General features: G+C 53.7%; 1 protein-coding gene across 1 annotated transcript in view; it reads left to right on the plus strand.

Annotated features, from left to right (window-relative positions):
* CD81 (CD81 molecule) overlaps positions 1 to 25,352 on the plus strand; it is a 38,933-nt gene extending 13,581 nt beyond the window's left edge. The window contains exons 2-8 of the mRNA XM_075163023.1: positions 1,493 to 1,607; positions 13,829 to 13,926; positions 16,852 to 16,926; positions 19,689 to 19,796; positions 20,724 to 20,825; positions 21,155 to 21,244; positions 21,919 to 25,352. Of these exons, the coding sequence (XP_075019124.1) occupies positions 1,493 to 1,607; positions 13,829 to 13,926; positions 16,852 to 16,926; positions 19,689 to 19,796; positions 20,724 to 20,825; positions 21,155 to 21,244; positions 21,919 to 21,981 (651 nt within the window). The 3' untranslated portion in view covers positions 21,982 to 25,352. The remainder of the gene's footprint in view (positions 1 to 1,492; positions 1,608 to 13,828; positions 13,927 to 16,851; positions 16,927 to 19,688; positions 19,797 to 20,723; positions 20,826 to 21,154; positions 21,245 to 21,918) is intronic.
* Positions 25,353 to 25,639: the final 287 nt, after the last annotated feature.

Consider the following 25,639-nt stretch of genomic DNA (forward strand, 5'->3'; position numbering starts at 1 on the left):
TTTCTTTTCCCCTCCCTCTCATGGTTTTAAATGGCAGGGGGGGTGTCACGGAGAACACAGTGAATCCTGCTGGAAATGCTCTGGCTCGAGTTCCTGGCGGTGACACCTTCCCCGCTGCGGTGCTCCCGATCCGCTCCCGTCCTCCGCTGCCATTCCCTGCTCCTCCCTGGAAGAGAAAACAGCGAGGCAGTCGGTCATAAAACTTCCCGTTATTTGGACATAAATATTCCAGTGGTAAGCTGGGTTGATGCTCCGTACGCAGAACACCTCCTGTGTCCGAAGCATGTTTTTACCCTCGCCCCGCGTGTCTGCCTGCGCAGACGCCGGAGGAGCGGGAGAGCGCGGTCCCAGCTCACAGCCCACCCGCCGGGACCGGCGTTACCGTTTCTCTTTTTCTATCGCGTTATGAAATTAAACGGGCGGTGAACCGAGCAGTGGACGTGGTGGTCGCAGGGGTTCCTGCGCTCACAGGACATCGTGGAAGAAGACTAGATATTAGTCAAAGCCGTGCTGTGAGGGCAGCTGGTGGGAATCCTTGTCTCTCCCCTCCTGATGTGGGACATCCCCGAGACCCGTGGGGAGGGGAGTAATGGGCTATAACACAAAGATGCTGCTGGAAACGTTACCAAGTCCCACCGAGTGTGGTTTCTTAGTCATCTGTGTGCTCCTGAACACTGCGCTACATGGCAAGGTGTGGGCATCGTGAGGAGTGTGTTTTGGGGGGGGGGTTGGAGGCGTTTTGGACCCCCTGTGAGTGGGTGCGGCGGCGGTTCAAAGCCACGATGTCTCCGCTCTTGCTCTCTGTTCCTAGCGGTTTTACTGCCTTTTGGTGTCGTGTTGGTTGGACAAGCCTCCCCCGAGGCAGCTTTTGGGGGTGCAGAAAGCTCTGTCCCACCAGGGCTGCTCAGATTAGGAAGCCTGACCCTGGGTGGGAAGTGATGTGCACGTGAGACGGGAGGCAGAGGGAAAAACTGACGGTCCCCCCGCTTTCTGAGCCACAGTCTCACCATCCTTCCCACCCAGCAGATCAAACAAAACCCTGTTTGTGCAGCTCAGGGAAATGAAATGGGGTGATAACAGCCCGGTGGGAGAAGGGCTGATCCTGACTTCTGTTGAAAAGCTCTCCCCAAAGCCTCAGGCGCACGTCTCGTGCTTCTTGGGTAAGGCTGAGCCTTCCATTTTAATAGAGTAAGAAAACAGCTTTTAGGAAGGAAATCACCTGCGGGACCTGGAAAGGGCTTTGCACATCCCCAGAACCAGGGGTCTTCTCCGAAAGCAGGGAGGATCGTTTGGCTCAGGTGGCATGGGACGCAAAGCATGTCGGAGGGGCGGGACGACGGTTAGGAAGGATGTTCTTGTTCGTGAAAGGAGTAAACAAGAACTTGCAGAAAGATGAAATGCAAACCTCCTGCTCCCACCTGAAAGCTGCCGCTCCGGGTCCGGCGCGGCCGGAGCAGCGGGTAACGCCTGCTTCCCTCTGCTTTCTCCCCAGCTGGCCGGAGGCATCATCCTGGGAGTGGCCCTGTGGCTCCGGCATGACTCGCAGACGACGAATATCCTCTACCTGCAGCTGGGGGACAAGCAGGCCCCCAACACCTTCTACGTCGGTAAGTAGGTCTGGGGGTGCTGGTGTGGGCGTCATGTCCCAGGGTGGACCGCGGCGTGCCCAAAAGCAGGGCGGAAAGTTCTGGGTGAGCAGCAAGGAGGTTGGACTAAAAATACCTCCCGCTCCCCCCGGTGCTCCCCAAAATATCCCCCGCCGTGCCAATCAAAGCGCAGGATCCAAAGTCACAGCGGCTAAAAGCGCAAAAAGATGCCGCGGCGTAGCGGGTTTTCTCCGGTGCCATTCTCTGCTGCGGTCCCCCCGGCCCCCCCCCGGAGCACGTTTGGGAAGAGGGGGGACTTCTCGGAAGCGTGTCTCGTTTCCTATCCAAAGGGATGTAAAAGTAGCCGGGCAGCTGGCAGTGGAGAGTGAAGTGGGCGAGCTCGTGACTCAAGTTCTCCGGGAGGGGCAGGTGGAGCCTCTCTGCGTTACGGTTAAGCTGAGCGTGATTTTTATTAATTTGACAGCGTGCTGGGCTTGCTGGAAGCTGAAAACCCCTATTTTTGCCCTATTCTCCAACAATCCCTCGCAGACGAGGGGGAGCAGCTTGCAGGAGGGGCTGGCGGCCAGGCTGGCTTGGAGCGCGAGGACCCGTCTGATCCGATGTCCTGTTCTCGCCCGTAGCTGCCGTTACCTTCTGGAAAGGGTTTTCCTGTGGTTTTCCCTGCTTGCCCGTGAAACGGCGTGCCTGAGCTGCGCCTGCCGCCAGGAGATGCTCCTGCTGTAAAGAGCGCGGGGGTTTCCTCTCTTGCTCTCTCCCCCCTCCTGTATTTACAGCATTTCCCCTTTGTAGGTTTTCAATTTGAAAAAAAAGAAAAGGGAACTCTTAAGAAGTTAAACTCTTTCCAGGAACCAACCCGAACGTCTCCTTCCTTCTGGGGGCCAAAGGCTGATGTCTCCCTAGTTAACACATTTCTCCCAAAACCTGGGGGACCTGGAGCGCGGGGGCCGAGTCCTCCCCTCCCGCCTGTTGGGCATCTTTTGCTCTTCCACCCCTTTTTGTTTTGTCTCTGTCCTCAACCTATTTAGAAGGCGATGGGGAACGGACCGCGGGTCCCACCACCGTGCTGGCTTTCTGACGCTCATGAACGGCCCATGATTTGATGCTGGCTGTCTTTTTAAAGTTATATTCAGCAACAGATCGGCCTGGATTCCTTCTGGCGGCGGTAATTTCCATGCAGTAATAACAGCAGAGCGTTTCTTTCAGCTGCTGCCTCTCCCAGCCAGCCCTCTGGAGTCTGAAGGCTGGGATTTCTTTTTTGCTTTTCCTTTTTTTTCCCCCCTTTTTTTTCCCCCTCCACAACCGATACTCCCTCCTTTTTCTCCTCCGGCATCCAACATACACATGCACACGATGTTCCCGCTTTGGGAGCGGGAACCTCTCTGGGGTTGGCCTCCAGAGCTGTTTTGGGTTTTTTTTCCCCCCTCCACCCCTTGCAAACCACTTTTTGGTGTCTGGCGCGGGGCGCTGGTCCCGGGATCTGTCAGGAGGCTTTTAAAGGCCGGCCAGGCTTTGCCGCGGCGCTGCAGGACAGCGGGAAGCAATAAAAACTGTCGGAGGAGGAAAGCTTGCGCCCGGGGGTTTGTCCGTGGTGAGGAGGGGGAGTGGGAAAGCGGCGCTTTGGTGTCTCCTGGTTTCTCTCTCTGTCCTTTCCCCTGCCCCAAAGGTAAAGCTGTTTTGTAAAGGCTGTTTTCCCAGGGCGTCTGTGTGTTACAGGAGAGGAAGAATAATTAACACAGCCGGTCGGTGCGTGGGATTTGACGGCAATGGGGAAGTGGGAGAAGGAGGATGTGGGGAGCAGGGCAGCTACCGGGGTCCCAGGCGTGATGCTTATCTGCCTTCAGCCTGCTGCAGGGCTTAATCTCTCCTCAGAAATAAGGCAGGTTTTCACCACGGCGAGCTGACGCTCAGGTCTCTTGGTTGCAGCTCTTGTTCCCGGATCGGGCTTCCTCCGGGCCCCACTGCTGCCGGCGAAGGGGAGAGCTGGGAAGGAAAGGGTCCGGCCATGCAGGGGAGCAGGAGGCGAGGAGCGGTCCTTGCTCTCAGCTTCCCCTGCAGCCGGACGGCCGCAGGCAGCCGCTCTTGCAGCCCCCGCGGGCGCAGGCAACCGTTCCCCCCCCCCCCTCACCCATCCCGGGAGCTCCTGGGGTTGGGGTTTCCTGCGAGCGGGACCGCGCCGGCGGCACTTTGGCACTGCAGCCGACGAGTTGTCTTGTGGGCTGGCTGGGGAGGGCATTAAACGAGCTCTTGTTTGTGGGCTTTTCCTCAGCACGGCTCGCAAACCATCTGATCCCCTAACCACTTGTTGCAGTCTTGGCTTTTGGCACTTCCATTTTGGCTGCGGACCCGACGCTCCAGCAAATGGCAAGTTAACTGCTTCAGCGCTGTACAGGCCAGGCGGTGTCAGGGATGGAGATAGCTGGAGCAGGGTAGTTTCAGGCTTTCGTGACTATAAAGGAAAATATTTGCTCTTCATCTGAGCGAGGCTTATGGTCTAATATGCGTTTATTTGCTTTGTTTGTAGTTGAAAAACTAAAATGCTGCTTGCCTCTTGCCCTTGCGTAACACTGCGTCTGAAGTGCTCTGCGTGTCTGGAGGCCGGGCAAGGTGTTGATAGCGGGTCAGAAAACATCCTTCAAGATAGCTAGGGGCATTGAGAAGTTGGATGCTAACAACTGGTTAACCACTTCTTAGATATTTATTGACCTATTGACCCTACACATAAAGTACCATTTAAAAAAAAAAAAAAAAATCATAGAATCATTAAGGTTGGAAAAGACCTTTAAGGTCATCGAGTCCAACTGTTCAAAAAAAACCAACAAAACTGTGACTCAATGAGTTGTGAGAGCCCATGGGGAAAGGCTGAGCTGGTCTATCTCGGTGGGTACCAGTACAAACTGGAGCAGGCTGATCTCTCCACAACAAGTCGGTCCTGCCGTGTCACTGGTTTTAAGAGCTCCTGGAGATCTTGGAAGGGGCAAGTGACGCTGGACTTACTGCCTTTGCCCGATCTCGGTGGGATGATAGTGAAAGATAACATGACAGGGGAAAGCCAGGATCCCCATCCTTCAAGGATTTGGTTATGTGATGCCCAGAGGCGGCCGCTGCGGGTGGGAACAAACGCCTCGGCTCTTGTTTGCCTTAAATCCCCCGCCCCGGATTTCATATCCCCCCCTTGCTGGGCCGCCCCTGTGCCGGGAGCATCGCCGGGCGCTCATCCCCGCTGCCCGCCCTTCCCGTCCTTTCCCTGAAGCCGCCCGGGGCGGAGCGGGGCGCAGCGGCCGGATCCAAACTAGGCAACGTGCGCCCAGCTGCTCACGGCAAGTGACGGGTGACACCGCCCGCCGCTCTGATTAGCTCGGCCCTGGGAGCGGGGCCAGCCGCCAGGAAGAGTGCCAAGGCATCCAGAGCTGGGGTGCGGTTTTCCGTGTAGCTTTGGGGGTGAGGAGGGGGCTGGGTTTGCTTCTCTTTAGGTTTTTTTTCGTGTTTTATTAGTAAATCCTCTGCTGGCCAGTGTCTCCTCCCCGCAGCACGGCGGCACCGGCGCTCCTTGGGAGGGGTGTAAGGTTTTGGACCGGCTCGCGATGGCGGGTTACACTTGGTCACCGAGGCTGCTGCCGCCGTTCCGTTTTTCCGCCGTCCTGCTGGGTATCGCTGCCCCATAGAAAGGCAACAGGGTTTGTGGTTTTTTTTTTTTTAATTTTGGGGGTTTTTTTCCCCCTAGCAACCAGGCTGATGATTGTGGCTCTGGCTCCCAAGCCGGTCAGGCAGCAAAGCCTGGGGGAGGCAAGGGGGCAGCCTGGGGTGGCGATGGCTTCAGGCTGGTTTGAAGGCGGTGAGCGTGCCCAGGCTCTCCGACAAGGTGAATCACAGACTCTCTTCGCCATCCTGCTCCGTGCAAACACAATCCAGGATAATAATTTCTACCCTGGAAATGAGTTCAAGCTGCTTTTCACGCAGGCTGGGCTGGAAGAAACGGGCCAGAAAGCAGAGGGATGCTTTGAAGTCCTTCTCGTGAACGAGTAGGCATCTGAGTTGAACTGCGATCGCATCTGCGCGCTTGTCCTTCAAGTCAGCGCAGCGTCCGTCGCTGGCAAGCGTGTGTCCTCAGGGGTTTTGGAAGTACTGCGGTGGGGCTTTGCTGGCCGCGGGGGGGTCTGACCCCCGGAGAGGAGGCACTGCCGAGCGGCGGTGTGTACGTGGGTAGGGATCGGGACGCCCGCCTGAGCTTCCCAGGGCTTGCCCGCTGTCCCTGCGGCACGCGAGGATGCTTCGGCCACTCTTGCCGTGGGTCCCAGATGTGGCCAGCAGTGCAGAGCATCCCGGCACATCATCCAAACAGGCTTGCGTTGGCTAAGCAGTCACGGAGGAGCTGTCCCTTCTATCCGTAACAGCAGCTTTTTTCTTAATTAGCCTTTCCAGGACTGCCTTGGACAGAAAGCAGCAATGCCCGGGGTTTCAGAGATGTGGTTTTTGTTGCAGAGGGGGTTGCACTGAGCTCTGGTGTGGTGCAAAGGCTCTGGAAGGCAGCAGCGCTACAGCGAGTGCGGACCCGCGGTGAGCAGTGGGGAGTTCTTGGTTTCTCGTCGTGCTCCCATCCTTGCCCCCATCCCCCCAGAAATATTAGGCACCTTTCAAAGGTGGTGCCAACTTCTCTGTATTGTGGGGTTAGACTCAACAGCAAATCTTTTGCTAAACTTGTGAAAGAGCTAGAGAAGAGCCAAAGAATCCCGGTCTCTAGGTCCTGTAATAAACACGGGTGGGTTTTGACCACCTTCTGTTTTGGCGTGAGGCGCCGCAGCGATCCCTGCGGATGCACACAGCTGGGGTTCTCCTCTCAGCTCTTTGTGCTCTACTTCTTCAGGGCCCTGCGTGTCGGTGGTTTACCAGTAGAGACACGAGCTGTGGCCAGGCTTGCATGCTTGGGAGTGGAAACCAAGGTTTGCATTTGGCCTTGAACTACAGTGAGCAGAACGGATTATTTAAAAAATAATATATATGTGGATTTTTTTAAAATAGAAGTACATGCATTTTTCTGTCTTGGAAATAAACTTATTTACAGTTAAGGGCAATTTAATTATTTAATCCCTTAAAGAAAAAAAAGGCTGAGATTTACTGGTTCTAGATTTTCCTCTAATCACTCTCAGATCAACTCCTTCAATAATAGTGGAATTCTTTTTAAAGTAGTAGTTTTGAGGCAAAACACTTTGTCAGTACGTCCCTCTAAGGATCTGGCTTACACCGTATAGCTGACAATACAAACAAAACTTTTTTTGTATTTTTATCATAGAATTCAATTTCTATTAAAAAAGCAACTTGTATTTAATTGTAATTCAGTCTACCTTCATTGTGACCAGCTCCTGAGATTCATTTACTCTGCAGACTAAAATTGGTTATGACTTAAGGCCATAAATTGGTGCATGGGGTTATTCTGGGTGCAGATCCGACTACAAATAACATAGTTGTCCTCCTCCTTTCTCCCCTCCCGTTGGCTCTGCCGAAGGGCCCTGTGCGAAGGTGGCTCCTTGCTCTTCAGAGCCATTTAAACCCGTAGCTTTGACAGTTGTCCTTTGAAAACCGGCCACGCGTTCAGGCACGCAAAGTCCACAAGAAATCCTCCAGCAGGATTGGGGCTCTGTCAGCGGGCGAGACCCCAGGGCACGTAGAGATGTCCCGGAGTGGTGCAGGCTGGGGCGACAGAGGATGGACCAGCACCTCCCGCCTGGGTCTCCTGTCACCGTTGTCCATCCCGGCCCTGGGTCCGTGCCGCAGACCTCCTCCCAGCTCTCGCGGGCACGCTGACGATACGAGACTAAAGCCTCCTTCCAGCGTTTCCCGGGTAGGCAGAAGAGAAGAAATCTGACCGTGGCATCTCTCTGTGGAGCCCGTTTGGGTACGGGTGTGCACGCACAAGGACGTTGTTTGGGGTTTTCTCCACCTCCCCTTTGCTTTTTCTGACAGAGGTGTCCTTTGCTTCCTTCTTGCCTTGTTCTTGCAGACAAGGGCAGCATGTACAGCCTTTCATCTCATCAGCCCCGCGGCCCCAGGAGAGCTCTCCACGCCTTGCGACACTGTTGCTCCATCTGGAAGTCGTTAGCAGCCGCGGAGCGGCAATGTTTTTCTTGGGAAAGGGGGTGGAGGGGAATGGAGGGGCTTCCTAGTTGTCGTCTTCCAGCAAACCCTCTCTTTTTCCGCCCCCCCCGCCCTGCCCCACTTCAAGAAAGCACTGTCGGCTCTGCTGGGCCAATTCCACTGGGCAGCTGGACAAAAATGTCCAGGAGATCCTCCCGCGCTGGCTGGCTGGTGCAGCCACCCCCTTCCCACTCCCACCCCCTCCTGGAGGGACTTTCCGCTCCCTGCCTGTATCGTGTCCCCGAGTCACGAGGAGGCACGTCGGGGTCAGGTCTTCTTGGTACGGAGAGGGTGTTCTTCCAGGCTTCGCGGTGTGGTGTAGGAAGGAGTCTTCCTCCCACCACCATCTGATGGTCCCACCCTTCCCTGCAGCGGGGATGGTGGCAGCGAGCCCCGTGATGTTCAGCATCTCCAGGCCAGGAACCACGGCAGGGTAGGGACCGCAGCCTGCCCGCCCTCGGAGGCTTGCAAAACCCTTGGATGTGCAGATCCTCCCCCCGGGAGCCCGTCTGTCGGGAGAGAAAACACAAAAATCTCTCTTCCCTCTGCTCTCAGCCCCTTTTTAAAGCGCATCCCGCGGGGAGGGCAGGCACGGCTTGGAGAGCCGCCCGGGCTTCCTGGGAAGCATGGTGTGGTGTTGGGGGTTCCTTTTTTTGGTTTTGGTCTTTTTTGTCTTTTGGAAACATTGCCATGGTGACCTGGGGGAAGAGACTGGCTTCCATTAGCTTAACGAGTTAAAGCTGCCGGGAGAGGAGTAAAATGGGGGGGAGAGGTAGGGCGCTGCCCGGGAATGCCCATGCCTGGAGCTCCACAGCATCTCCGATGGGGATGGTGGGGCACGGGAGGAGGGCTGGCCAGGGCTGGCCCGCTCCCTGCTTGTTTTAGAGGGACTCTGCTGTGCTTGTTCCTCCTTTTATTTGTTTTTCGTTATTTCCCTTTTTTTTTTAAGTCTATTTTTTCCACTTGTTTTTTTACTTCTCAGCAGGGACAGGACATGGGTTTTACAACCCCGCAGGCACCAGCTATGCTGCTTTAATGCCAGAGAAGTACTGACATGGAATAATTCCTTTTTCTCTCCCTTCCCTGCTCCCAGAACTAAGCATCCCGCTTCCTACCTGGCCTGGAGGCGAAGGGCCCTCCATGGAGGTATCATCTGCGTGAGCTGGGAGCTAAGCTGGCCTCTTGGCTGCTTTTTTTTTCTTTCCCACCTAACACCATCCAGAGAGAAGTGCTCAATGACCGTCGGTCCCCTGGGTCTGACGTTCGGGGGCTTTTCCACATGGCTAAAGCTTTAGGAGGACCCCGCAGCCCAAAGCAGCACGCGCCCTGCTTGTATCGGGGCAGGGGGGGATGATGCTTGGTCCACCGCTGCCGCGTTTTCTGATGCGTTACGTCCTGATGCTCTTGAGCGAAGAGATCCTGTCATGGTTGCTGTGCTCCTGCTTTGAATTCAGCCAGGACCCTGAATCTGTAACGAGTCTGGTGGGCACCCTTTCCTCAAGCTTTCTGTTTTAAGGCTCCACCTCAAAAGGAAGATAGAGGGCTGCAGGCAGTATCACAGCACCCGTCCCTGCCAGCGCTCCTGTGACATCTCCAACTCCAAGATACAGGTCCTGCGGCTCACGGCTTGCTTTCGTGGGCGGCTGGTTACACGTGGCAGCTTGAGCAATCCCGTACCCGAGAACTGTGCCGTAGGGTTAGAAATCACACTGTAAGGTTGCTGAAGGATGTGGAGGCATGTTGGTACCACGAACACCTAGAAATGATCTGCTCGCTGTGTCTGTTGCTGCAGCTCTGGCTGTTCCCAGGGTGGATGGAGCAGCGTGACTGTAGGCGCTGCGGTTTGCATTTTATACCTCTCTGATTTTATTTTGTTGTTCATGGCAAACAGCATTTCTTGTTTTAAAACCCCTGAGAAAGCTGCAGTGCAAATGAGCCGGGAAGTGGCATGTGAAAGGCAGATGGAGCCTTGCTCAGGCAGAATTGTGCCAGTTCGGGTGGAGCCCTGAAGGAGCGGATGCTGCTTTGGGGAAGAGTTTCCCACCCAGGACAGACCAGTAGGAGTTAATCCCATCCCTGATGCTTAAATAGCGAGGAAGCTCGGGCTGGGAGGAAGTCTCCTCTGGCTTTAAGGCGGATAACGTGCCGTTCGGGATGGGGATGACAGGTGCCTTGCTCACAGCCGCGGAGCCCAAAACCATGCTGGCCGTCATCCTCGCCGTCTGCCAGGAATAAAGGCTAAGATGTGTCAGGCTGCTTTCTGGGAAAAGGGCTTGGTCGTTCCCGTCTGGGCTGCGATGGCCGTGAAATAGCCCCCCAGCTGCCTGGCACCCAGTCTGGAGGCAGAGCCCCCCCACCCGCCCCATCCCTGGAGGGGAAGGATGGGTGTGGGAAAACAGGCACCATCCAAAGCGTGTGGTTGGGCGCTTTGGTTGCCTGCCTTTGCTTTTGCAGCCTTCAGCGTGGAGAAACACCACTAGCATTCGTCGTACAAGTCGCTATTGTTGCCTGAAGTATTTTGTGCTTGTTTTTAAATAAACTCTGGAGCAGAGTCCCGCGCCGTTGCCTCCCAGGAGGCTGTAGTGCTCCGGCCCTCGGTAACAAAAGGCGACTCCATAACGGTCACTTCTTTGTGCCTGGGAATGAAGCTGGCCTTTATCCCAAAAGCCTTCCAGGGTTTTTTTGGGGTTTTCAGAGTTCAGGCCGGTCATCGCCACCCTCTCCCCCGCCTGGCTGCGCCTTCCTGCTGCTCCCACCCCACCGGTTGCATCCACCGAGCTCCGGTCAGGAAACCGCAGGTGGTGCAGGTCTCCTTCCCTTCCCTCCTTTACTTCTTGCTGTTTGCTCGCTTGCCAGCGGCGCTGGCTCTGGGGAAGCGTGAGCGGGGGGAGAAGCAGGAAGCCGGGACCTCGCTTGTCGGCCCGAGGTCCGCGCGGCCTGTCTGGGGTGGGAGATCAGCAGGTCGGGTTTGCTTTTCGGTTTTTTTGAAGCTGCACAAATCCCAGCAAGAAGCAAGTACAGAGGCCTCCGGAAGACTTCTGTAAAATGGCAATTGTCTCTGGTCCTTCTTAGTCTCCTCCATCAGTTGAGGTTCTCGCTGGGCTTTTATCTCCTAGTTTTCAGAGCAAAACTTTCCTCGCCGCCAGTGGCTGTTACATTTTCCTGATGATCTCAATAGAAGAAAGACATTTTGCGAACAATCGTTCACTGAAATAAGCTGCCTAGGGCTGTGGTGGAGTCCCCATCAGTGGAGGTTTTCATGATATAATTGGACAGGGCGCTAGATAGCCTCATCTAGGCTCCCTTTCTCACAAAAGGTTGGAGCAGATGATCTTTCGAGGTCCCCTCCAACCTGAGCTGCTCTGTGATTTTGTGATCTCCTGGCTATGTTTGTTCAGCCTGGAAGTTGCCTTCAGTGTTTATTTTGAAGAATTTGAGAATAAAATCTTCTGTCCCTCCTGGTCGTCGGGGGTCCCTGCAGCATCAAGCTGCTTGGTCTCCAGATGTGCTGCAGCTGCTTGTTACCCATCTCCTGGGGTGGTTAGCGTGAACAGTGACTTCTCAGACGTTGAAATGACTTGCCCCCAGCCCAGCTTTGTCTTCTCTCTGCTGACCTAATGTGAGGAGAAGTCAGAAGCTGCTGGGGATGAGCAAAGTTGATTTTCCCAGAGGGACTTGTGGTGAAGACTCTCCAGTGGAGCCACCCAAGGCTGTAAGATGGAAAAACCTGATGCAGTTTGGGTTGAAAACCTAAACCAGCAGCATCACTGGTACAAGCTGGAGCGGTGAGGGCTGGTTCTTGGGCATTAGCAGATTCTGGTGACAAGAAGCAGATCTTTTTTTGAGAGACCACTGCTGATACGCTGTCCTTCTTAAAACAGCAGTTATGTAGCGTCCCAAAATCTCCATCGGTCTCTCTGGAGCTTGGCAGGCGTCCAGCAGACAGCCTTCATTTTACAGGCTGCGTTCATGTCTTCCCATCGCCTCTAGCCCCTTCGGGGCCCCTCTTGCCCGCACGCACCCCAGCCACCACGCTGGCTCTCTGCCGCCGGTCCCTCCACCCCACGTCATCTCCAACCGTTGGGATAAATTCACCTAATTCTCCTTCAGGCAGGCCCACAAAACTTTAACTGCTGGCCTGTCCTTTCCAAGAAACTCTCCTGGGGGGGTTCTTTTCCTTGTTTTTCCTCTCTCTTCGCACCTTCAAGCGAGGAGGTGTCCCGTCCCCTCTTAGGGAGCTTCAACAACCCGATTGCCCGTTGGGTTTTTGTGGCTGCGGGGCGCTGCTGAAGCCCCTTCGGTACGCGTCAGGAGGTGCAAACTCGCCCTTGTTTTTCCTCCTGGCAGCCTTGCCGCGAGGATGTCGGTGTCGCCGGCCGCAGAGCCCGTCAGGTTTTGTGAAGAGGGGCTCCCCGCGGGGTCGGCGCGCTCCATTGTGCCGGCGCTTCCCCTCCAGCTGGCTTCCTCCCTCCTGCGGCGCCTAAATATAGCGGGAGGCATTGTGCGAGCGCGGTGCCGGTGAGGAACGCCGTCCGGAGGGTCCCCGCGCCGGGGCTGCCGGGGCGGTGCTTCCCTCGCCGCCTCTCGCCGAGTTGGCCCTTGCGTTGGCGCTCGCCTTGTTCGGGCGCTGGTGACTTCTGTTTTAAAGAGGGAAGAAGCGGGAGGCAAAGTAGACCCTTTCCCAAGTTTGACGTGTCCGTAAGGGGGTTTTAAACAAGTCGAGACCGTTATTATGTATCTGGTTTTTTAGAAAAGGGTTTAACTTGGCTTAACTCTGCTCTCAGCGCGCACCCTTTAGACTTTGCACTTTAATTATCAGAAGATTGTTTAAAAGCTACGAAGATAAGAAAAACCTTAAACGTGACAGGCGTGTACAAGCAGTTTTAATCTCGAGCTCTGTTTATCCTTTAGTGCTGTTCCTAAAGGGGAGTTGGCAGACTGATTAAGAACTCTAAAAACATTTTGACTCGTAGCAAAAGAAAACGTTTAATTGAAGGGACGTGTCTCCCCAGCGCTAGCGAGATGCACTGTATCGCTGTTACCTCTGGGATGCCCCATGTACGTTTATTCTCATCCTGATTGTTTTTTTTTCCTCACTGTCGGTTAAAAATGCTGATTGCAGTCTTGCCTCATTTGTAATTATTTCTTTGATTATTTTTTTTGCATATGTCAAATTGCTTTTGGATGGAAAGTGGGATTCACTTAGGAAGTAGTAGAACCGCAATACCTGAGAACATTAGTTAACCAAAAATGCACTAACTGTACAGGATACATCAGGAGAAAGCTGTGTTTTTGGAAAAGCAAACGAATTTAACTGAGCTGGTAGCATTTGGCCAAGTAATCACCGTGGTCTCACCGGTCTCATGGTTGGTGAGACGATGGTGATTATTAGTGGCGGCAGACCTGAGCCTTGAGCTAAGCTCTTGTTTCCTGGATGAATAAACTTTCATTGCTCTGTTTTCTGAGCCCCCCCCCAACGCCTAGTTTCCAAGCTTTGAACTAGTTATGGAGTAAGTTAACTGTGCAAATTTAATAAGTTGAAGTAAAAAATGTATTCCTCTCTGCAGAAGAACCTATAACAAACAAAAGCCAGATTATATTAAATTAGATGCTTAAGCAGTGCTTTTCCCTTAGTTTTGTGGCTTGTTTGTCTTTAAAATGTTAGCCGGATAGATATTTGTACGTTGTTTAATATAAATAAACCATATGCCTTATTGTTTATTTTAAAAGATAGGCTAACTAATCATTTTCGTCTCCTCTACTTAAATATTTAGACGGGTATGTATGCCGTGGGATCTCCATACTGCAGCTTTGAGGATGCTGTAAAGCCTTTGTCTCGCCTGCTGCGTCCTCTGCTACTGCCGCTCGGGCTCTCTGCGTTTCCTCTGATTTGGGTGGTGATGGGGGTTTTAAGTTTCAGTGAAATAGCTCCAAACACTTTGAAATCTGCCTCGTGTACGCTGTCTGCCACCGCCTCTGCTCATACCTCCTAGGTCTTAATTCTGCACACCCCTAATTAGCCACCCCGGGGAGCCAGCATGGCCGGTACGAAGCTCTGCAGTAACGCGTTTGCCTCTCGCTCTCCCTTGCAGGAATCTACATCCTGATCGCGGTCGGAGCCGTCATGATGTTCGTGGGGTTCCTGGGATGCTACGGTGCTATTCAGGAGTCTCAGTGCCTTCTGGGAACGGTAAGAGGCGCGAAGCTTTGGATGCCGCTTGGAGGTCCCGTCCCTGCCCGGCGGCACACGGCCGTGCCTCCCTGGCTGGAGACTTTTGCCACGAAGGGGGTGGGAGGACGCGCGAGGACGTAGGTGGGGACTAGCTGACCCCTGCAAGGGGCAAGGCGGCGTGGTTTGGCCGAGGGCGTCTCTGCCCGGCGTGCTGGAGCTCCGGCTGGGCTGGCGGGCACGCTGCGAGCTCCTGCCTGTGCCCGGCTGCAGGACAGAGCCAGCAGCACAGCAGAAGAGGTGCGAACAGCAGGATTCTTGGAGAGCTGTTTCCTCTGGTATATGTGAAGCCCCCCTCCACGCTTTTTCCCCCCGCCGTGGTCTGGCTGTCTTCCTAAGCAGCCACTAAACCCTCTTTCTTACCTGATGTGCCCTACAGCTTCCCCTTTCACTCCGTTTCAAGGCTGCCTGTGGCGATTCCAGTTCTTTTAAGGAATCATCTACTATTTTTATCTTTTTGGACAAGGAAACAGCAAAGATTTCCCACAATGTCTTAGTGAGGACATCTAGGTGCATCCTGGAGAATCCTTTACTGAAGTGCTACAGGCGTCCTCGATGTGAGGCAGCAGCTCGGGATTCCTGGCACGGGATGAGCTTAATTTCTAAACTGTAGCCACACCAAAAGCCTTTGCCTTGGGGGTAAGGGAGACCCATTTATTTAAAGCAAGTTCTCACATGTGGTTCAGCTTTAAAGTCAATGCAAAAAAAAAAAAAAAAAAAGGAGGGGTAAAACATAAAAACCAAATATATTAAAAAGAAATTAAAAAAAGATTGGAAGGACTTTCCAGCGCTTGGCTCCGTCGGGCTGGAAGATTCTTGGTGGCGGTGTAGTGACCCACGGGTGTGGATTCCACTGGGAGAGAGGGAAATGGAGCTGCTTTCCCTCGCGCTCGCAGATGCCTTCACCTCTAGTTGTTTCCCAATAAGGGGCTGCTTCTCAGCAGCTTTTGTAAAGCACTTCTGAAGGTCGGCGGCTGAGAGCTGCTGTGGGAGTTTGCAGGCGGCGTCACTGCCGCTGAGAATAGGAGGAGCCGGTCCACAAATCCGAGGGGGGTGGTTGGCAGCTTTGGATTATTTTTTTTTTTGTTAACGCAGGCGACTACAGAGCCTGTATTACCCCTCACTCCCTCTTGAAGTTGGAAAGAGGATTAGAAGGGCAGATGGTAGAACGTACCTGAGGCCCGACAGGGAAAGCGGCTGCTTGGGCTGAAATGAGCAGCTCCGGCTGCTGTGCGGTGCCTGTTTGCCCACACCTCGGCTCGCCGAGAGACGCCTCGCGAGGACGCGTTCCGCTGGCCCAGGCTCCCTCCCTGCTCCAAGGACGTTTCCAGGCAGCGTCCGTAGGGTGTTGCAGGGAAGCAGCCGCTCTCCCCTCGCCTGCAGCCGGCTGATGGGGGGACTGCAGGCTTATTGCAAAAGGGGAAAGTACCAGGAACCTCCGCGCTATCAAAGTTCCCTGCCGAAGGCAGCGTGGAAGCTGGGGGCTGAGACCCGAGGAAGGCAGGAGGGAGCCGCTCCCCGGGAAGGGGCAGGGGCACGTCCGAACACCAGGCCGGGAACACCGCCGTGTTCCCAGAGCCTCAAGCTATGGCATCTCTGGTGTTTTGCAGCCAGCTCGCGGAACGGAGGCTGCGGGAAGTTGTACCTCCGAACCTGGGATAAACGAGCCATCCTTCACTGGAGGGGAACCACTGCAAGAGTGAGCCCTAGTGCTTAACCAGAGAACTACAGTGGCCTCGCCCCCGCGATTTAGGGTGATGTGATTCCTTGGGGGGATGTGGGACCCGGTCCCCTAAAGATGTTCCTGGAGAACCAGGGAGAGATAGGTGTTTAAATAGCCGTTCGTTGTTCTGGGACTGGCCAAGGATGTTGGAAGTCCTTTCCTGCTGTCAGGTCAATAGTCCTGTTTCCATTTCGCTGATAACCCTTTGCTCTTGCACATGAGAGCCAGGCCATAGCATCATTTGGGAAACTCCCGTTTCCTCTGTTGTTGAAGAAAATGTCCTGAATGTGTCTGGAACAGAGACTGCCCAGGATCCAGGGGCTGTTGTCCCGCTCCATACCATGACTTTATGTCTTCCCCTGACTGCATTCACCTCTTTTGCTTCTTTACTTCCGTGGCAACTCTCCCAATTTGGGGCTTTTCTCAGGACAAAGTCACTGCGGGTGATGTTGTCGCGGAGGTAATGTTGGCGGCGTGTGGAGCATGCCTGTCCGTGCCTTCCCACTTGACTCTGATCGATGAGCTTTACAGCTTCCCATTCCCAGTCTAACAGACCGACCGTCACAACGCGTTCCCGGGATCGGAACAAAAAGATGGAGGGAGGCTTTGGGGGGGTGGCAGGGAGGAGTGCTGGAATTGCACGAACAGGGTGGGACTGTGGGAAAAAACTGTTAGTATTTATGCAAAAAACTGCAGTAGCCTTGCAGGGCTGTGGATGCCAAGAGAGCTGGCCATAAATCACACCCTGCCGCCCCGCAGCTCCTCGGCAGCTGAAATGTGCTTTTAACCCTGCACTGGCAATTCCCGTCCTCGGAGCATCTGTGGCAGAGCAAGAAGCTTGTCTGGCTGGTCCTGCAGGTGCGTGAAGAGGAGCAACGTGCCTTGTGGTGCACAGGGCGTCCTCATCCCTGCCAAAGGGCTCTGCTAGCCCCCGCTCAGCCATCCCAGTGGGAAGACTGGATGTGGGGTGGCATCCGATGAGTTATAGGAAAATGTGTTTGGGCTAAGCGCGTGTATGAGAGAGAAAATGGTTTGAAGTCAGGCAACACCTTGCTCTGTTCTCCGTCAGTAGAAGTGCTGCTCCACACCTCTACCCCCTGCAGTTGCTGCTTTTGCCTGTAGCCAGATACGTGAAGTGTCCCTCTCTTGATTTGTTTTTGCAGTTCTTCACTTGCCTGGTGATCCTGTTTGCCTGCGAAGTTGCGGCTGGAATTTGGGGATTTGTCAACAAAGACCAAGTAAGACGACTCCGAAACCTGCGTTTGTGGGACTGGGAGGTTGGGGCAGAACCACAGCAGGTCCTGGCATGAGCTGTTTTGCTCGCGAGCTGCTCCCGGACTGAGTCACGGGGGCTGGGATTAGCTGTGTGAGCCGGGCAGGTCACCTAACTCCTCTTGGCCGGGCTGATGAACTTTAAATGTGAGCACTTGATGGTGGCAGCTGCGCCTTACGGTCTATAGTGCAATGTCTGGAATAAAAATAGCCCTGTCTCGCTTGGGTCTCCTCCTTGCTGCCACACTGTCGGTCACAGTGTGAGCTGATTCCCCTACGAAGTCGTGAAGGAAAGCCATCTGCACGTCCTAGGTGCCAAAGAGCAAAGAGCGCACCCGGCCGCCTGGCCCCGAAGGGAGGGAATACCCGACGGGGAGAGCCTGCGTCTGCGTTAATGGGACTGCTCGATGCTTCCTGCTCTTTGCCAGTATCATATAACGCGCTTCGGGCTGTTCGGCTGCCGGGGCTGAGCTTGTGCTGATCAAAACGCTGTGCACGCGCGAGGGGTAGAAGTCGTGTGCCTGTCCCAGGCGCCCTGCTGGGGACTGCTGGGGTGAGGTCCTCTGGCTGGAGGGCGTTAGCTAAAGGGTAGGGCTGAAAACTGCAGCTTTTCACCTTCCCTTTCTGCTCACCTTCCCTTCGCTACGGTCACACGTGCTCCCACACATGCAGAGCTTGATCTCAAAGAGCAAAACCATCGGTGTATGGGAAGCATGGCCATGCCGCAGCAAGCAGCGGGCTGGGTGTTGATCACTCGGCCGTCGGGGGTTTGGAGGGGAGAAGGGGACCGCTTGTGCTCAAAGCCAAGGTTAGGCGCTCTGGCAGAGCAAGAAATGTGTTTACTAAGAGACGTAAGCCGGCTGCGTAAGTAGGTGGTGGCCTGCTCAGCTTTCGCATGCATGCAGGCCACAGCATGATGACCAGCTCAACCGTGGTGGGAACACCCTTTGTAGTCATTCGCCGGGGAGAGCGTGACTTCACCGGAATAAACTCTTCCGTGGCTAAACATATTATTATGCAGGCAGGGTGCTGTTTCCTAGCAACTTTGGCGAGCTAATTAACCTTTGCAGAGGGGCTGTGCCTCCTGCAAATGTTGGTTTGTGAATCCTGAAGAGTCCAAGATGCGCGACTGAACCGACAGCAAAAAAAGTGAAGGGAGGGACCCCATGGCTGTTGGAAGAAGGCACTTGGCCATCAGAGCATAAAGCTGAGAAATGTAGAATTTGCCAATACGAGAGCGATGACCTCAGCCCCTAAAATTAATTTTGCAGTTTAAAATGAACGGTGGCAGTCCGTTGGCCTCAGCTGCTTTTGCAGCCTTGATGATGACCGGGCTGTTTGGAAGTCCCCGCTCACGAGGCAGGCGGTTTGCTTCTCCCCGCCTCGGCTGGGGGCATCTCGGGAGCAACGCGGGGCTGGGAGGGAAGCGCTGAATGATCCCAGCCACCGAGAGCTGCTCCCCGCGGGGACTCCATCCCACCTGGGTTTGCAGCCCCTTGGGGGGACATCTCCTGTCACGCGGGCGTAGGATGCTCTTGCACAAAGCTGGAGGCAGTCTCTCCCTCCGCCTGCCTTCTTGGAGATGCTTTAGGTACAGGATGGGGAGGCAAGAAGTAGGATTATTATTTTATTTTTTTCCACGTACCAAAATCAAATGGTGTGATCGGAGAACATCGCCCTCCAAAGCAAACTTTTTTGAGCAGTGACAGAGAAATGCTGGGATCATTGGCTGAAATCACGCTCCCTCTTCCTGCAGTTTCTTTTTTCGTGTGCTAATCCAGCCTGCGCTGCCAAGAGCAGATATTCTGGAAAGCGTTCTCCCTTTCGTACTTGCTCGTATTTTTTTCTTTTGCTTCTCTTCCATGTCCTCCTTTCATCTGTCTCTCCCAAATTATTGGAGGGTGTTAGAAGAGAAGCCACAAGGCCAGTTTCCCTGAAAATGAGGGGTTTTTTGCACTGTGGAGCAGACCCCCATGGGTGGCTGCAGTTTACCAGCCCAGGTGGCAGGGCTGGAGTTCGGATCAGACTTCTCATGTAGCCATTTACAGGACGGGGGTGCCCAGCTCCAGGTGGGGACCCAGCCAGAGTTCGACATCCATCTCAAAGCACCTGAGCTTCCTGACCCAAATGAGCCGCCTCACGAGGCTTTAGCGTGCAATCCCTCCCAAATTCCTGCCATCCCCTCCCAGCCAGACAGTAAGGCGAGGTGCCCATACCTGCCTTGCCCGCGCCCCCCACCTCCCCCTGACTTCCCCGGCGTGTCCTGCCTCTGCAGCCTCGGTGGGAAACGTGTTGCCTGCTGGCTTCGTCTCCGTGCGTTGGGTGGTTCGGAACAAGCTGTTCCTGCGTTCCTGAGCCCAAGAGCAAATCCACGCGGGCTGAAGGCTATCTCAGATCTTGGGGTTCACCCTCCGGCCCTTGGCTGTCTTTGCCTGCTAGAGAGAGCTCGAGGAGCGCTTGGATAGCGTTGGCTGGAACCTGATGGCTGGCGGATGAGGTTCTTAGTATTTGCTGCCCTTAACGCGGCTACGGCTGGAGGGGCTTGAGCCCTACGAAAGACAGGCCTTTTTTCACGTGCCTGTGCAAATAAACGGGGTCCAAATCTATTTAAAAACTGCTCACCTACCTGCGAGGGCCATCAGAGGGAACCCGTCCCCTTCAGGCACATCAGCTGGATGGGTTTCCTCCTTCTCTGGCTGAAAGGGAGTTTTTCCCCTGTCTTTCCTAGATAGCCAAAGATGTGAAGCAGTTCTACGATCAAGCGTTTCAACAAGCGCTCATGGCAGAATCGGAGACGAACAACGGGAAAGCTGTAGTGAAGACCTTTCATGAAACGGTAAGAGGTCGGTGGTCTTGCCGCACGCTCTGCTTAGGCTACGTGCGGTTGGCCAAAGCAACCGCTGATGGATGGGATCCTGCGGGCTGCGGATTACACCCGGTTAACTTCTGCGTGCGGTTTGTCGGTGGGTGAGTGGTGAGGAGCGACTGTCGCTGCGCATAGACTGAGCCTCCCCGCCGAGGCAGAGGCGATAAGTTGAGCAAGTCCTTGGGCAGGGAATGAAGGCAACGCTGGATTTTTTGATGCTTGGGAGTGAACTGGATCAAATGTGTTCTCAGCACTGGGATTTTGCTGCCTGATTTCCAAGCTCTGTGTAGAAATCTCCTCTCCATAGGAGTTTCTTGCAGCCAGAGGAAATGAGAATGTGGGAGGAAAGAGAATTAAAAGTGGGGGTCAGGAAAATGAATGGGAAAAGCAGGGTCTAAAGCAGATGATGCTACATGCAGGTCTTAGCCTGTCGAGTTTGCCGTTCTTACATGTCAAGAAACAGAGTTGCGTCCTCTTCAATATTCTGTCCTTCGCACTGCGCTGGGAAGTCTGGCCCAAGCTCTAATGAAGTTGCTTTTCACCCCTGATTTAAGTAAAATTCAATGGAAGAAAACTGTTGCTCTGAGGAACTAATTGCGATACTTCCTCTGCTCAGCAGGAAACAAAATCTGGAGAGAGTTGGGTTCACGCTCCTCCAGGATATCAATGCCAGACCCGTCTGGGACTATTGTAGGAAGCAGCTGCATTGCATGGAAAGAAAAAAAATCGAATTTGGAGAGTTATTTCCCCTCCCTTGTTTCCCCCTCCAAGATACCTCCTCAGTCTTGGGTGGCTCCAAGGATGTTTATTGGTGGGGAGAGCATTGCATGAGTGTTTGCTGTCTGCTAATGCTGGGGTTTTGTTGGGTTGGGTTTTTTTTCTCCTCTCTCCATGTAGCTGGACTGCTGTGGTCCTGATAATGCAATAGGAGTTATCACTCCCCTGTGGAGAGACGACCTCTGCCCAAAGAAGGACCTCTCCCTGAAAAACATTATTGAGGTAGGCACGGCTGCTCTTCGCTCAGCGCAGCTCCTGCGAGGAAACGTGGCTGCCGGGGAAATGTGGGGATTTATTGGGAATTAGATAGAGGCTAGAGGTCTCATTTATTTGGGGATGGTGTAGAGGGATGTCGGAGGTTCCCCTCGGTTCTTCCTTTGCTGTTCCTGCTTGAGGGGGCTGGCAGGCGTGGAGGGGTGAAGAATGGTGGGAAGTCCTAGAGCCGGGACCCAGGAACGCGAGCGGGACCAGGGGGAAGCAGACCTGCCTTTGGGTGCCGGGGGGGGCGAGGGGAAAGCGGGCTCTCTGCCCAGCGTGCTTCTCTGCTTCAGCCCTCCAGCTGCCACAAAAAAATCGACGAGCTGTTCTCCGGGAAGCTGTACCTGATCGGTATCGCTGCCATCGTGGTCGCCGTGATCATGGTAAGCGTGACTGCGCGGTGCCCTGCTGTTGTGGGACGGGGAAAAGCCGCCTCGGGGTGCCCCGGTCCTGTTCCAGCTGGGCTGGATCCGTCCCTCTCCTCGGATGCCCCTGCGGCTCAGCGTGCAGCGCCAGCCCCCCGCACCCCGGCTGCTCTGGGACCTGGCGAGCCCGAGGGCTTCGTCGTCCCTCCGGGGGGTCGGGACGTCAGGGCAGGTAAAGCAGGAGCACCTGCAACCCCGTCCAGAAGGGCAGAGCACTGTCGAGCCTCCTCGCTGCCTCCGAAACCGCTCGTTTCTCAGGCCGCCGCGTTTTGTCGCCGGGGTCTGCAGTGGGAAGGGATTTGCTTTCCTTGGCACGGTGGGTTTGCTCCGCAGTGAGCGGGGGGTGGCCCGGGCTGGTAACCCGGCGCCTGGGCAAGGGCTGGGCCGTAATGCCGATCTGGAGGTGTTTGCTGCGTAGCTGGCAGCCGGGAGGCTTGCCACGTACCACCACCGCAGCGAGAGAGGGGAGAACATCGTCTGATCTCCTAATGGAAACAGCAGCGAAGACGTAGCATCTCTGCCCTTATCTCTGGGATGAGAGTGTTTATGTGGAGCGCGGGACCTCGGGACGGGGGGGAGCTCCTGCATCGTACTGGTCGGGGCCTGACTGGTGCCCCTCTGTCTCCCGACAGATCTTCGAAATGATCCTGAGCATGGTGCTGTGCTGTGGCATAAGGAACAGCTCCGTCTACTGAGCCGTGAGAGCCGGGGAGGGGAAGGGGGGAGCAGGGCGGACGGCGCTAGAGGGGACCCCAAGTGCCACCAAGTGACCAGGAGACATTTCAACAAAAGACAAAGAAAACTATGTATATAAATACTTCCAATATTACCATGCAGTACTTATCATTTTTATTTTGAAGTACTTTTTTTTTTTTTTTTTTTAAATAAATAAAACTTTCCCGTATCCTTGTGGCTGAGTTAGTTACACATCAGTTTTGTGTGATGGGGAAAGCTGCTGTAGCAGGAGATCGAGTCCTTCCTCCCCCTTCCCCACCCCCCGTAACTCAGAAATAACGTTGGTGGAAGATGTACAGAGGAGAAGGCTGCAGCCTGTTATCAGAAAACTTTGCCTTGGTTTTTACTCTCTTTTTCAACACCGACTTTTTTTATATACGTAATTGGATGCTGAAGCAGGATTTAGCATTTTTGTTCACTCGTACTCATCTTTTCCTACCGTCACCCCAACTCCCTGGCGTTTCCAAGCTGCCCGAAGCCTGGGAGAGAGGAGAGGAAACAGCCCCCGTCGCCTGGGTGCGATGTGTCCCGGGGGAGACGCAGGCGCCTTGTTCCTCTCCGACCTGTTATCGCTAGGTCAGTCCTTAACAGAAGTCATGCTTAAATTTTTTTTTACTCTCTGAAGAGTGGGGATGTTTTTGGTTTTGTGGGTTTTTTTCTTGGGGCTGTGACTTTATAAATTGGCTCATTTCCATTGACTGTTACATTAAAGGGTCACTGGCTGGGGGTGAATTTTAGTCCCAGTTTTTCAAATATAACAAATGAAAATTAAGTCACTTTTTTAACCTCCTTCAATGTTTCTTTGTAGACATATGTTTTTGGGAGAGTCTAGTTCTGTGCTAAGTTTCCACTGTTAAGCTTATGCTTGCATACAAATGATATTGGAAAAAAGAAGAAAACTTTTTAAAAAAAAAAAGTCCTTAACCTTAGAAATCCTGCGTTTATGTATTGCAGGATGATGCCTGGGGGTTCCCAGCCATATGCATACATGTTTAAAATCTCATCTTTGCACCACTCTCTTCTTCAATGAAATTTTCCTTACTTATAGCATATTGTCACACACTGTAACATTGCTGGGAAATTGTCATAACCTGATTTTGCGAGGAAAAAAAAAACCCAGAAAGTTTATTTTTAAGACCTTCCACTTCCAGTTGCATCAATAGCAGGAGATCAGCTTATCAAAGCAAGGGAGTTCAGGATTTTAGATCGCACCAGTTGAAACACTTCCTTGTGACCTGGTAAGCTTTGATTGCCAATTCGATGTATGTGGCTTCTGTTGTATGCCACTCCGTTACCATGTAGATAGAGGGGGAGAGTGACCCGGGAGCTATGTAATAAAATCAGAGTGTCTCTAAAAAGATGATCTATATGTATAGTTCTATAGATATATATTTTTAAGCAAAGTCTTTTCCTTAGCCGTACGGGCACTTGAGCTGGAAATGATAGTATCTCTCAGCTCTTTGCCACCTCAAAGCAGGTAAGGGGAGGAGTTGAAGCTAGTGATCACCTTCCCCACTTCAGGAATGTTTCTGTTTCTTAAAGTATTTCACTCTCCCCCTTCGTTGCAACGAAGAGCTTCAGATCAGATAGGGAGGGAGACCCGCGATCATTTTAAACTAGTACTTGTCCACTGCACGTGGCTGCCGCGGCCTTTGCCGTTACGGGATAGGAAATTCCTGCGCTGGGGCAAACTGATCCATTCGGAGGCTTTTCCCCCCTTCCGCTCCCCGCTTTCCTCTTCCTGCCTTTTAGTATATAGGGCCTTTAAAAAGTATATAGGTAAATATATATATATATCAAGTTGTGCTGGGTAAGAGGAGGAAGTGCTTCAACAGAACTTCGGATTGAGGGGTTGGACAAGAAAAGATTCAGCCTTAGAAACAGCCTTAAAGCAACACTGCCCTGAACGTCCACGTTGTGCACATCAAGAATGAGACGAGGTTTTGCAGTAGGGAACCCCTTCCCCTGCTCCCCAGCATAGCTCCTTCAGGTCATCTACTCTGTTACGTGGCTACGTGTATACGCATCAACCAAGCATGTGTGTTTACATATATGTGCATCGGGATTGTTAGCATACAGAATGGATGTGTAACTTGCCGCCTTTTTTGTTGACTGTTGATAAATGTGTATAAATATGCCATTAAGCATTTCAATTCTGTTTTCTTTCCTTATACCGTGTTTTTGATATTGTTCAGTATTCAGTTGATGCTGTGTGTGTAGCTGGAGCTCTGTTTGAAGACGGACTAGGTCTCGATGAAGGTCAGGTGTGTCCCTGGACATTGTAGCTTTAGGGGTCTGGGTTGTCCCAGGCAGGAGCAGTTGGGAGAAAGTGGTACTTGGAGAGGGAGTCTGAGAGCTGCAGGGGGACGAAGAGCAGGGTGTTTGCTCAGACCATGTCCCGCACGGGCTGCGGTTTGCTCTCTGGCTCATTTCAGAGGTGGCTTGTCACTGTGCGGAGCGCCGGAGGCAGCTCCCTGGGCCACCTCCTGTCCCTGCGGGAAAGGTGCTGCGGGAGGGAAACAGCCAGCGGCTGGGAAGGTCGTGGGAGGGGGCAGAAGGAGTTTTGCAGGGAGAGGGTAATGCTTGCTTTGGAGTTACGTAGCTGAGAGTCCCCATGTTCGATGGGGTAGTCATCAGCTGTAGCACGAGGGGTCAGCCCTGGGAGAAGGGGGACAGAGAGGAACCGTCATGCTTAAGAACGGTGAAGTAGCTGAGAAACCCTCACAGAAAAAACTACCCGCTTGGTTCTCCTCTAGTCTGGCCTCCTGTGAAGCTGGACCCGAGTTAAAACAAACTAGAGGGGGAGCTGTGAAGGGCTGAGGGGCTCACCCTGTTGCAAGCACTCAGGATCCAAAAGCGACAGGGCTCTTCTGCCGGTTGGTCGGTCCCAAAGCTGGCTGCGGTGAAGGGGAAAATAACATTAGGTAGGACCCCTGCCCTGCCTCGGACCCTCTCCTGCATCCCTGCGCATTTGTGTGCGCAACATGGGGCCCCGTCCACGCTCCCGAAAAAGAAACCAGGGATGAAATTGTGGGCTGTAAATACAAACCCCTCCCTCTCCAGGGAAGCATCTCCCGGAGCTAGTGAGAAAATGGCTGAGAGCCGAGGCGGGGAGGAGGAGAGAGGCTGGTGGGGAAGAGGAGAGTCAACTGTCCAGGTCTAAGTTCAAAGACCACATCGAAAGGTCAAACAGAGCCGCTGACAGCTTAACTGAATGCTTGGGATTTTTTCATACTGTGGAGCATGCCACAAAGCAGTGTGTTTAACTTCTTTCTGCCTTTTTTTTAAAGAAATGAAACAAAAATCAACTTAATAAACATTTCTCATAGTGTGCATAGTGTGATGAACCGCTGCAGTTTTACAACCAGTTAACCTTAACACCAGGATGCTTTGTGAACCAGGCTTCAACAGCATGGGTTTTTCCAGCCTCTGGGAGGGGGGCCTGCAGGCAGGCTGGGGACGCATCCAGAACGGTGCTGAGGGAAGGCAAAAAGGTTGCTTGCCAGCAGCGGTGGCTGCTGCAATTGTGCCCCCCTTCAAGGGAAGGGAGGCACAGTTGTGGGGGAGCTAATATGGATTGCAAAATAGGGTGACTGTGCTGAAATTCAGGGGGGCTGC

This window comes from Calonectris borealis, chromosome 14, assembly GCF_964195595.1.
Source record: "Calonectris borealis chromosome 14, bCalBor7.hap1.2, whole genome shotgun sequence".
Lineage (NCBI taxonomy): Eukaryota > Metazoa > Chordata > Aves > Procellariiformes > Procellariidae > Calonectris > Calonectris borealis.